The sequence below is a fragment of the Argentina silus genome (genome assembly GCF_951799395.1).
Source record: "Argentina silus genome assembly, chromosome: 19".
Taxonomy (NCBI): Eukaryota; Metazoa; Chordata; class Actinopteri; order Argentiniformes; family Argentinidae; genus Argentina; species Argentina silus.
The window spans coordinates 5,030,529-5,043,812 of NC_139673.1; the positions used below are offsets into that span (position 1 = coordinate 5,030,529).

The 13,284-nt window shown below is 45.3% G+C and overlaps 1 protein-coding gene across 1 annotated transcript; it reads right to left on the reverse strand.

Moving 5' to 3' along the window:
- Positions 1-11,096: 11,096 nt before the first annotated feature.
- Positions 11,097-12,064, reverse strand: LOC310819652 (uncharacterized protein). Its single transcript, XM_083690974.1, has 2 exons — positions 11,656-12,064; positions 11,097-11,373 (listed from the first exon to the last, which is right to left on the reverse strand). Exons 1-2 carry the CDS (start codon positions 12,028-12,030, stop codon positions 11,221-11,223), a joined length of 528 nt encoding a protein of 175 aa, XP_083547100.1. The 5' UTR covers positions 12,031-12,064; the 3' UTR covers positions 11,097-11,220.
- Between the last annotated feature and the right edge of the window lie 1,220 nt (positions 12,065-13,284).

A 13,284-nucleotide genomic window follows, 5' to 3' on the forward strand; every position in this document is an offset into this window, starting at 1 on the left:
GCTCACGACGCAGCGTAGCCTCGCCTGGCAGCTCTGTTGCAGCAGCGCGGATTGCCTCCCATTGAAATGAATGGACGTCCGCCGGATTGCAAACATTTTGACGCAGTCTGTGTGTACGGGGCTTTTGAAATCCTAAAGTCCTGCATCACTATGCTGGGAGCTTTGCGGTTTCAAAAAGTACGTGTTTGAGTGCTTTTTGATGGTTCGCGGTTGCACCTGTGCCTCCTTTTCTTCCATTGTAGACTGATGTGTATCACTGGTGCCGGTAAATTTCTCAAAACCAAGCAAATTAACATAAAAAGTGTCTTTACTCTTCTACAACGTGCCATTTACATTAAAAATAAATATATAATGCCATTGGGGGTGAATGATTCATAACAAATGATTCATAACATTATTACGATTTTCAGAAACTACAAGTTATTGGGGGTTAAATAACTGAATTTAGTTATGTTTTGACTCCCAGTGACATCATTTGGTAATGTTTGATTTAGTAACGCTTTGTATTTGATAAAATATTTTAACACATCCAAATCCAATATTTTAATAATAGGCCTACACACAAGTGTGGTTTTGTCTTTTCAACTGATGACAATAGCTTTGTTAATGTGATTACACCTCTAACATAGCAGACAAATACAATCCCAGTGCTTATCTGCAGTCAGTTGGTTTGAGTGCCAGCTTTGGTTTTATTTGGCTCCAGGCCTATTCCAGCATGAGATGTCAAGATTCACAGTCAAACCACATATGTTCTTACTTAAGCCACATTCTGCAATTGAATAAATGGAAAATTGGTTGACACACCACCGCTCAGAAAACACACATGTTTTTTGCTTTAGTAAAAGCAACCAGAGAGGCAGTCTAGCCACCCAACTGCCCTAAACGGTTTATTGGCAATGGATCAATCAATGGATCAATCAATGGATCAGCCAATTCGCTGTTTCATCTATTCCAGATTGTGGTGTAGACACATTAATCAAATTAAAAATTAATTAATTAAAAAATGTTTGCTGCACTGATATGAACTGTATATTCTGGAAATCAACACAACATATGCACAACTGTAGCTCTGAAATCCACAATACAATCCTTGGTTCTGCAACATAGCAGGGAAACAAGTGCTGTGTCCCCAGAAAATGGGTGCTAACTTAGTGCGATTAAAGCTTGAAAGTGGCATTGCTGTGTCACTTGCAACCTTGCCCTGTGTGGTTGGCCTATACTGATTGTATCTTACCTCACCCACCCTCCCTAAAGACCTGTGGCATTTATCTCCAATGTCTCCTTCACTTAAACGCCCCCCAGTCACATCAGATCACATCAGAAGGCATGGGGAAATACTTTCTCTTACACTTTGCTGTATGATAGTCATAGTAATTGTTGCTACTACTATGCCATTGTTTTACCGCTGCGAGGTTATGTGGTGCTAACCTAAACCAAATACCAAATACAGTGCCGACCCTGTCCTAGAGCCTGACTGTACTACATTGAAAAAGGAGCCTCTGTTTCTGTGCTTGTGTAGGTTTGAGAACGGGACAGAGACGGAGTCATATACATGACCAGGCCACGGGGAGAATAAACAGAGCACAAACCTGTTGGGAGCTGTTTGATCACACCTGTCTGTCTGTCTCTCTGTCTGTCTGTCGAGGTCAGTGCCTCTGCCTACTCAAGTGTCCCACAATCGAATTCAGGTCAGCATGAATTTATTTTAAAATGTGTCCGATCATTTTGTCAGGGATCACTGTGTCCACAAATTTGTGTTCTCTATAATATTTGTCAAGACCGAGACATTGTTGGTCATGATTCTATATGTGTATACATATACAGTATACTGTGTGTATTTGTATATGTATATGTGTGTACATAGGCAAAATAGGCAGTTTTTGTGGTTTGTATTGTTTTAGAGTTCTTTGTGCAACACTGAATAAAGAAAAAAGACAACAACAATGATAATAAACTAGCTCTAGTAATAAAAGTGACACCTGTTATGTGTTTTTATTGTGTGTGTGTGTGTGTGTGTGTGTGTTCCCCAAGGCCCCTGCACCCACACTTGGCCACACTTTCCCATGTAACAAGATTACAGTAACAGTTTGTTCACATGGGCTGGCTCAGTGGATTCCCCTAGGTGTAGTACAGTATGAAATGCCTTTTAATACATCTTTTTATTCTGGAGATGTTTCCTCACTGAGACATACCCTGCGTCCCAATTCCCCTGAATTCTACACTTCAGTGTATGCAGGGATAGTGCCACAGATGAAACTGTCCAAGCAGCACACACTCCTTCTCCAACACTCCCTGTGAAAATGATCACTATCTGTGTACTGTGCATAAAGTACGGGCTCTATTTTCAACTGACGCAGAAGCTCAAACGCAGGCATATTGGTCATTTGTGTCGGCGGTACAGGTGTAATTACCAGAGCGCTGGGGCGTTGTATCACCTGCGCTCAGGAGGGCGGAGTAGCGGTAATAGGGGCGTGTTGATGACGGTGAGCAGGTCAAGTAGCACTAATATAAAACCTGGCAGCAGCGTCCCCGCCCGCATGTGCGCTAAGAACGCTTTGTGCGCCGTTAAAATAGAGCCTTGTGTGTGTGTGTGTGTCCCAGGGCCCTGTCACACTCGTTTCTTCATTATCTGTGCAGATAGTAAATCAGTGAAAACAGGAAGCTGTGTTCACAGGCAGGACGGCTGCCCCTTCACACACAGAGCGGCCCAGACTGGCCGTATAAACCAGTGAAACCTTATACCTTATACTGGACCACCTCCACTTGCCCCCCCCTCCCTTGACCCCACATAATTTAGAATTTAGGCCTAGCTGAGGGAAACCCACTCTCCCAAGAGCGCCCAGAAAAAGGGGGGCGCAGCTGTCTTTTGCCTTCTCACACCGCACGCCTTTTAGTAGCTCAAAGGGAGCAGCCGAGAGGGGAGGAGGTCAGAGGTCAGACCAGCCAACTTTCATGCCCGCTTTTCTCAGAAGTTTTCTGTTTTCCTTTCTTTCTTTCTTTTTTTTTTTTTTTTTTTTACTGCTTCCAGATTTCCGAGCCGTAACACGCTTCCCAGGTGACTGTGAAGTACGTCACATAACAATCAAAACCATCTTGTCAGCTCTTTTTTTTGAGTGGTCCTGTGTGTGTGTGTGTGTGTGTGTGTGTGTGTGTGTGTGTGTGTGTGTGTGTGTGTGTGTGTGTGTGTGTGTGTGTGTGTGTGTGTCTTTTTGTCTGCCTGTCTGTTTAACTGTGCTTGCAATGGTCACGTACAGTATTTGCATATAAGCGCAGACAATTTCATTCTGGCCACTCCCACTCTCGTCCTACGGTGCTGCAGCCCTTGCCATTGGTCATGCCAGAGGCACACGTCTCAGTGCTCAGACTGTCATGTGGAATGGAGGATGTGTGCATTAACATGGTAAGGCCACAAGAGACGTGGCACTGAAAGCATTATTGGAGTGGCTGTTTCTCCTCAGAAAGGAGGACTGATGTAATTGCAGTCTGCACTGAGGGAATCATATAGCTACACCTAAAACACATTTATATTTGCCAGAATTACATTTTGTGACCTATTTGGTGACAGTGGCGGAATGGCTGACATGCATACAGATGTGGAACACAGCATCTCTAAAACATGCACCTCGATCTCTCTCTCTCCCTTTCTTTCTCTTTCTTCTCTTTCTCTCTCTGCCTTTATCCTTTCCTCCCTCCCTTATTTTCACCTCCACACACACACACACACACACACACACACAATGCACACACAAATCACATTGACACACACTCCCTAAGCCCCGAGATGTCGCATGCCCTCAGCGCCTGACGCCAGCGATGTGTGAAGCAGGACAATGAGCGGAGAGGGGGACGATGGTGTGGGGAGGAAGAGAAATGACATCTCCATCCATGAACCTGGTAACCCCTTGCAACTCGCCCCTCCCTATTCCAACACACGCAGAGGGAGAGAGAGATGCGTCAGCCATGGCACCAGTAATAGCTGGGAGACAGAGCCTGGTCAAGAGGGAGCTCAAGGATGCTGCCTTTGTCCCCACAGGAAAAGACAAATATATGCTTGCCTGTGGCCTTTGTGATAAACATTGCTTCAACATAATGACATGACAAAAGATGTAATTCATTGTTTGTTTCATTGACTTCCAACATTTTTCAGTATTGATTTTCTCTGATCTAATCACACTCCTTCATGTCAAGGTCCAAATCACTGTCTCAGCCTCTTAAACCGAGCAAGCTACCACAACAATACAGTTTGTGTTGACGGAAAGAGGGACCGGTGTAGTTAACGCTCTCGTTTCTATCTGTTTAATCTCAGAGAGCCATGTGGATGCACAGCGTGTTTTATTAATTAGACCCTAGAAGATGGATACTGGATACCTGATCTCAGGCTGTGTCAGCCTCGTTACTGTGAGATAGCGAATATAACACAGTAAGAATTCCGTAGGTATGTATTCTCAGCCAAAGTCAACTTCGCACTTATCTGAAGTGGACGTTCAACTGTCTCCTACACTACTCCTGACACCTGTCAAAATGGCAACATGAAAACAGATTTCCATAGTCAAGAGGAGACTAGTGGGAGTGGGAAGGAGATATTGTTTTGAGGAATGGGACGCATCATTGGCCTAGAGGAGCACGCACAGTGTGTGTTTGCTGTATCAAAAGCAATTCCCGATTCTGTGCATCTACAGATGCAATAAAATTAAGAATTATCTTGGGAAAGGAATAAATGGCGAATATTGCAGCTCAATACATTTATAATTGCCATAGCCTGAGGGACGCTTCTTGTAATTAATTTCAGTATTTCAGTATTTGTTCTTTTTGGGTGGAAGTAATGGGCTCCAATTTGCTTCCGCTAAAAGGTACGCTGCGCACCACTACGTCTTGTCTTAGACGCTATGTTGGTAATTGCGTTCAGCAAAGTTTTAGTTGAGTCCTAAGAACACTCCCATTTATTGCAAAGTGTGTGTTGGTCAGAGCAGCTGCACCTTGAGGTGACACCAAATTACCAAAATGGTCTTTGCACATGGTTTTAGCGCTGTGCCCCGACATTTGCGTAAATCTTGCATTGACGTGTCATTTTATTACCTATGTTTTATGACCAAACATATGTCGTAATACAATTGTAATATTATATGTTCTGTTATTATTGTTATCTGTATTTTTAATACTGTGAATATTAAAACCACAACCTCTGCTTTGGCAATATTTACTACAATGTACTGTATGTCATGCCAATAAAGCATATTTGAATTTGATGAAGATACTGAATAGAAAAGGAAAAGCAGAGGGAGGAGAGGTATGAAAGCAGGAGATGGGGAGAGAGCTAGAATGTGTTTCCTCTGGATCTGGCCTTTCTGGTCCCAGGTCCCTGCAGAGCGGTAGCGTGCCTTCATCCAGCATGCTGACAGACACACAGCCAGAGGGAGTACTGTAAATCTCCCATAAACTGCTTGAGGGGGAAAGTCTATTTCAGTGTGTGCAGACGCATCATTGTCACACTCCACGCCACTGGTTAAACACGGGGGCAAGACAATGCACGACAATCCACAAAAGGAGAGAGGAGAGATCGTCAAGAGAAGAGAACATTTTCTCATCTGACCATCCTTTCTCCTGTCTCCCCTGCTGTCTTTGCTCATAATGGTAGTCAGAATGGAATTTCAGGGAGATTCACGCACACATTCAGATCCCAGAACCTGCTCTGGTCTCTGTGCCTGACCCTGTGTGTTTGCCTGAGTGTTTAGAATTCCTGTGTTTCACATGTAGTCCCACAGAGAGCCTGTGTGCTGTGGGTGGGCCCCAGGTCTAGTTGCTAGGCTGGAGAGGTGGAAGTGGGGGGTGAGCTACGGGGCAAACAAGGCTTAGGGGGTCTTGGGGAAAAGGACTGATACAGGTCAATGTTTGCCCAGCTGTCTCCAGACCAGTTGAAATAAGAGAGACAGTTAAAAAGGGGGAGGATGTTGGGAGTGGGGGGCAGTTAGAGGGGGACAGGGGACGGGGGGATGGTGAGGGGTTGGTGGAGGAACAGTTAGAAGGGGGAGGATGGTTGGGAGGGAGTGGCCTTTGCTCTGATAAATCAGAGGACAAAGCGGTGGGATGGGGCCCCTCTTACATCATGCCAGTGATTGAGGTGGGGGTGGGGAGGTTAGCCGGCCTTGTGATGTGGAGAGAGGAGAGGAGAATGCAGCTGTATCAGTTTCAGAGCAGCTACCTTCTCTCCTCTCCCCTCCTCTGGACTCCTCTCCTCTTCCCTCCCCTCTGATCCCCTGCTCTCCTGACCCCTGCCTTGCCACTGTCCACTATCCTGGCCTAGTCTCTGGCCTGCCCTTGTTTAACACCATCTTCATCCACAGACACTGTAATCCCCTCAAAGGTCCCTATCCTACAGGGAATGTCAATGCCCATTTGCCTTTCCCAGCACCCACATCTCCAGAGTGCAGAATTGAAAACTTAAGGTCTACCAACTCAGTGTGGTGACATATCACTTTGTTGGCCCGGGTCACTCGATAAAGGCAGCCTCGGGATAATGATTGCATTAGCACAGCTGCCTTACCAGTGGCACGATAAAAACAGACCCTGTTCTGACGCCAGAAGGACCTGCTTTGCACATCTGATTTATATATTTATATTCCGCATCCTCAGCGGAGTCATGAATCAGTCTGGCGGTGACCTCTGAACACTTCCTCTCATCCCATCCTCCCCCCGTCCTCCACCTCTCTTCTCATCTACCATTCAGCCTCAGGTCCAGTGGGTGTTTATGAGTGCAGTGCTGACAACCAAGCTTAATGTGATCTGACGTACTCAAGACAAAATGGCTTATGCTGTAATGTAACAGGGCTTTGTATGGAAATATACATTGTATAAACACCACATTGATTTAAATAGATAGGTCATGGGCCAATGTCTGCTTCCTTAACCATTCATTTTACAAAAACAATCAATCCCCAAGTAGACAGGGAGGGCAGTGGGGTGGGTCAGACGGGTTGACCGGTTAATTTGTCACTATAATTCTAACATATTATCATATATATAATATATATATAATACAATATAACATTTTAGGTGCTTTGAGAGAAAAGCGCTGTACAAATAAATGTGTTATTGTAATACCACCACACACTGAAGTGTCCCTTTCTATGAGTGGGCACATGGAGGCAGGAGGCAGGAGCCCAGCTGTGACTGGAGACAGACTTGGGTGAGGCTGTTGTTTTGGATGATGGGGGAACAAGAATTGACCAGGAATCTAGAATTTAATCCCATGATTTACCAGGTGGACCAGTCATGTGACTGCATAAGACCTGATTGCATTGACCACAGCAGTGGCTGGTTGTTGAGGAAGGACTGTGGTGGATTGGCTTCTCCTTCTGAACATCGTGAGCCTCTGCATGCAGTCGCGTGACCAGGGACACGGGATCATGCAGCAGGGGCAAGGTTACCCTGAGTATTGACTGCGGTCCTCAGTTCAATGCTGAGTGTTCTCATCGACAGTCTGTTCAATAGCCATTAATCCCCATTGGACCTGTAGTGGAAAACAGTGGAGGGAGGACCCTCCTAGGCTGTCATCACCGCGTCTGTAGATGACCATGAATTACCAAGGAGCACACCACCTTATTAGTTGGCTCAACCTGTGGCCACAATGCACAGCGTAGGTCTGTTGATATCAGTTATGATGCCGACCAGTTCATAACACCAGGTACTGCTCACCACACAAGGAAGAGAGGTACTGCCATCTGCTGGCCAGCAGCAGACAACACAGCCAGGGCTCAGTCTTACAGGGATGTAGGTGCCCTCTAGTGGTGAAACTGTTTACTGTCCGGTTGCCCTCTACTGGGCAAAACAACGAAGCATTTGGCACGCTCATAAAACTTTGAATTCCAAGGTCTAACGTGTTGCACAAGTTAGTGGGACATATCCCAATTACATATCCTATTCATCTGCTTATTTGAGTATTGTTGCTGACCATGTGCAACCCTTCGTGGCCACTATTTATCCATCTTCTAATGGCTACATCCAGCATGATAATGCACCATGTCACAAAGCAAAAGTCGTGACAATGAGTTTAGTGTTCTTCAGTGGCCTTCCTAGTCACCGGATCTGCATCCAATAGAATACCTGTAGGATGTATAGAATGGGAGATTTACAGCTTGAAAGTGCACCTGAAAGATCTGCAGGAATTGCGTGATGCAATCATGTCATCATGGGCCAGTATCTTAAAGGAATGTTTCCAACATCTTGTGGCATCAATGCCACGAAGAAGTGAGGCTGTTTTGAGAGCAAAGGGATGCCCTACCCAGTATTAGTATCGTGTTCCTAATAAAGTGTTTAGTGAGTGTATATGGGAGGGCTTCAATGCAAACACAGAATGATCTATTAGGACATCCCAAGATGAGACTGTTTGTAGCTCAGATTCAAGATCCTGGTGCTCGCCTACCAGGAGGCAAAGGGAACAGCCCCTCCCTACTTGCAAGCAATGGTCAGCCCCCAAATCCCTGCCTGATCACTCCGCTCTTCGACCTTGGCTGGCCGCCTGGCAAAGCCGCCTCTACGAGGATGCAGCAGTCACGCTATTCTGTCACGGCTTTTCACTGTCCTGGCGCCCTGCTGGTAGAAGGAGCTTCCCACTGCTGTCAGGACTGCAGAGTCACTACCTATCTTCCACTGTAGTCTAAAGACCCATCTCCCTACATCTTGACTGTCCCTCCTAAAGAGCTCTTCATCCCCACTACCCCCCTGTACAGTGTCTCTACTGTAAAAAAATAATAAATAATTCTTCCTTCTTCTAGCATTGTGACTGCCAATAGCCCCTGGTCCTAGCATAGATATATTTTTCTTATGATGACAGATGTATAGATGATTCACTTACTTGACAAATGTACTTGCTGTAAGTCCCTTTGGATAAAGGCATCTGCTAAATGTCTAAAATGTAAAATGTAAAAAAATTTAAGCTCATGGAGGAACTAATGGAGTTCAAGAGTCCCTGTTCTGGGCCTTCCTCTGTTTTTTTACCAATATGACAACCTCCTTTGTCTGAAAGAGAGCAGAGCGGGAAAGATTCTATCTATAGCCACAGTAGACCAGAACAATAACTTCCTTGAGGCTGTAGAGAAAGTACTACATTAGCCGTCCTACAGACTGAACACGCAGAGGCTCTCCAGGCTACACAGGGACCAGCCAATAAAACCACTAGACCACTAGCGCCCTCTTCTGGATTGAGTTTGTCATGAGACACAGGGGTGCTGCTCATCTGCTCACAGAGTCCTACAAAATGCCTTGGGACTCCTACCACTCTGTAGACGTAGTTGTGTTCTTATTGACTGTGTTCTTATTACTAGTGTAGCTGTTATCAGATTATTATGTGTCAGGATGTGTAAACAAAAGAATAATTGTGAAAAGGGCATTATCAACAATTCTGGTCTGAATATAATAATTGTTTTCATTGAGGATACACAAACGTTATAACATTACTGACTGGCAAGATTGATGCCACTGCAGGACAATGCACTTAAAGGGATAGTTCACTATCTTACAACGTATAGTCAGATGGTTCCTTACCTTGAAAGTAGATTATTTGAGGGAGAGAGTTCATTTGAGGTGATTTGGCCACACATTTTGAACTTGTTTTTACCAATATCAATCCCATTGTTTTTGTTAGCTGTGGCTAAAGTTAGCTGTTGTTAGTAGTGGCTATTTAAACAACTCTGAACCATGGATTACAGTTTCCCCCTCCTGGCCCATAGACTACTTACAAGGTAAGGAACCATCTGACTATAAGGTATAAAGTCGTGAACTATTCTTTATAATAGGGAAGACAGTTGTACACCTGACAGAACATACTGAAATAGCTTTCAGCACATTTTAAATTGTGTTACTGTTACATCGCTGTGACCTGTGACCTAGGCTCCCAGTCTTTCTTCTCACCTTGTTGGAAAAGAGGCAGAAGTGCATTCGTGAGGAGTGGAAACCTGTAACAGGCTTGCCAGACTCCCAACCAGTCAATAGGCAGCTCAAAACGGAACAGCCAATAATTTTCACTGATCCCCACGTGTAGTTTTTTTAGGAAAAATAAAACCACTTCAGCAATGTCAATTTTAAAAAATATAGCTTGCAAGTAATAGCTACGTTGATAGGCTAATACATACTAATTTGCTGTTTCCAAGAGTAACGAAAGAGGGGAGGGGGGTCATTGTTTTCTAAACATCACTTCTGCTCAAAGCCAATCAAAATGTGTCCTCTCAGTCAAAGCTCCATTTAGACGGAATCGGCGAATAACAATCTCTCCAGACCTCCAAAGGAGGCGTGAGAACAACATGATTTGGAGGTATAGCTATGCAAGATTAACATCACTGTACAAAGTCCTGAGCTTTTTTCTTTTATTAAATAAATAATTTCTTTATTACAAAAAGACATGGTACAAACAGAATGTTGGCATCGCCATTTTTGCCATTTTCATTCTAAAAACTAGAATTTAAGTCTTACAATTGAGACATGACATTATTCCTCTGTTGATAGTTAGATAGCCATTTTCTACTATGAATGAGGGATATCCTTTTGATGTGGGTAGCGGCAGCTAAGCGGGTTGGCTGGGTTCGGTCCAGTCAGGGGTCTGAGAGTGTGGGGAAGGGTCACACAACAGGAGGAGAGGGCCAGTCAGGGGTCTGAGAGTGTGGGGAAGGGTCACACAACAGGAGGAGAGGGCCAGTCAGGGGTCTGAGAGTGTGGGGAAGGGTCACACAACAGGAGGAGAGGGCCAGTCCAGAGAGGGACTCTCCCAAGCCAGACATAAGAGGAGCCCTTGCTTGAATCAGAGGCAGATGCAACACATCTGTTGCAATGTGTGAGGCAGATACGTGAGACCGGAAGTAGATATCTTGTTCATACACTGTCGTTTTGAAGAAAAAGGAAATTGACTGGCTCCACCACTTAGTGTAAACATGTGTGCAGTGTCTAATAGGCCTATATCAATTCTGTCTCACTGAAAGGCCGTTTCAGGACATGCACTGAATCTGATGCGGGGGGGGGGGGGGGGTCACTGAACATGCAAAAGATGATTTCCAAGTAAGAAGAAAAAAACAAAAACCACTTATTTACAAACTTTCAGAGTATTTGAAATGATACTGTCTCTCTCCGGGTGATTTAGAAAAAGTCTCAGCACTCAGCACACGGAAGGGCAAAGGTCAGCGCCTCCGCAGGTGAGAGCTGAACCCAGCGAGTGCAGGTGTAGTAGGTAGGTGCTCATGACGTCCTGGTCCGCAGGGTGCTCATTCTGAGCACCGTGAGCTCTGCCACATTGGCGTCCTGCATCTCTCCCTCCTGCTGGCAGCTCTCTCTGATCACATACACTATGAGTCCCACACAGATGAATATGAGGAGAAATATACCTATAACCTGGGGAGACAGGAGGCCACAGTGAATGTGGGAAACAACATTCGAAATGAAACCGAGGTTATGCATCGCCGTCTTTGTAAACAACAACACTTAGCAACAATCAACTTACATCACTACGTCACCCGACACCATGAGACAGGTATGAGTCGCTACAGGTTACAATTATCCATGGGTGTTGTTTTACGAGTGAGAGGTTCTGTTCACATCTCACCATCCCACCTTACAGCCATAGGTGACATACATGGAATGAAACGTGCGCTTGTTATGAAAGTTTCAACTGACCTGAGACACGACAAATAGCTGCTGCGAGCGGAGCATGAGTTCCTGCGGCGTGACGTCTCCCTCACTAGTTGGCTCACACCATTTCTGTGGTGCCGCTTTATCGACGAGGACAAATCTGCCCTTCCAGTCTGTCATTGCACAGGCAAAGTACTGGCCGTCCAGGAACAACAAGATCAGCCACACGACGGCAGGGACGAAACTGGAAATGTTCACAGTCTTCCTGCACCACGTATCGCATTTGCATCCTTGGATGATCAGCATCAGCGTGAAGGCCATGACGGCGGGGATGATGAAGAAGGCAGATGAAAACACTCCGTTCCATTTAGGATTGCAAGGACACTCAAACTCCAGCTCCACCAACTTCTCTAGTCCCATGAGGATAAAGCCGAAAGCCACATTTGAGACCAGCGGGCTGTTGCTAAGTTCATTTTTCAGTCTGGTAAGCCATTGTTGTCTACTTTCCATACTAAATAGACCAAAAAATGAGAGTAGAAGAGGTAAAAAGCCCAACAGAGGGTCCACCGATGTGAACACATTGGCAACAGTTAAGTGATGCGTGACTAACACATCTAGGGGTAAGTTTTTCCCTCGGGCAAAATGCCACACTTCCACTCTCATTGGTTTTGAACAAAGGAGGGTGTGTCATCTGCTCTGACATTTCTCCAACCGATTGGTTCGCGAGAGGATTCAGGTGGGGTTACATTTTAAACGTACTCTTCCACAGACAAACTAGAGGGAGGAGAGTAAAGTGGAGGGAAGTCCAGTTTGTTCTGCTATTGGGTGAGAAGAACAGCCATTTAGGATAGCCCTCCAACACACAAATACTCACAGTGCAGTGGACATTCGTAGTGGGGTCGCAGTTGGCACCCACATTTAGTTGACTGGACTATTATGAACTGTGTTCCAGAAATGGAAAATAAATGTTTATACACAATAACACAGTGTGGCCCTCTTGACATCAGCTGGGTTTTTTTATCAATCACCCTCATGTGTTTGTTTCCATTCAGCACTGTTTAGACCCAGGTATATTTCACCCACTGCTAATAATGTTCACACAACATTCATGACTTGGTTCAATTCTGCGCTGCCATGAATGGCCACATGAGGTCGCCCATGTAACACCGCAGTTCCAGAGTGTGGAGGCTTACTGGAGGCCATGTTAGGGTCTCTGATTGATCTACCGCAGTGATAGCCTATAGCCACAGTGTATCCTGATCTGCTGCGAGGGCAGCTTGACGGACACACAAGCTCCTACAACAAGGGAGTTGCCATCTTCAACCCCAGCAAAACCTGACAGCAGACAGGCAGACAGGCTTATTTCCCATGGATTTAGAACGGAGGAGCCTATGGGTGTTGCAGGACACCGGGGGACATAAATCCACATAATGACTTGCCCTCCAGGCAGGTGGAGTACTGAAGGGAAACTGTTGGCCTATGCATTCCTCGTCATTCTTACTTAACAGAGCATCTTTCATTGGCAAATAATTGCTTAACACAACAAACAATATAGTAATGCTCACCATCACCCCTCATTTGAGGCACAAGGAATTCCTATTCATTTACACTACAGCCTACTACTAAGCGCGCGCGTGTGTGTGTTTGTGCGCGTGCGCATGTGCGTGCGTGTAA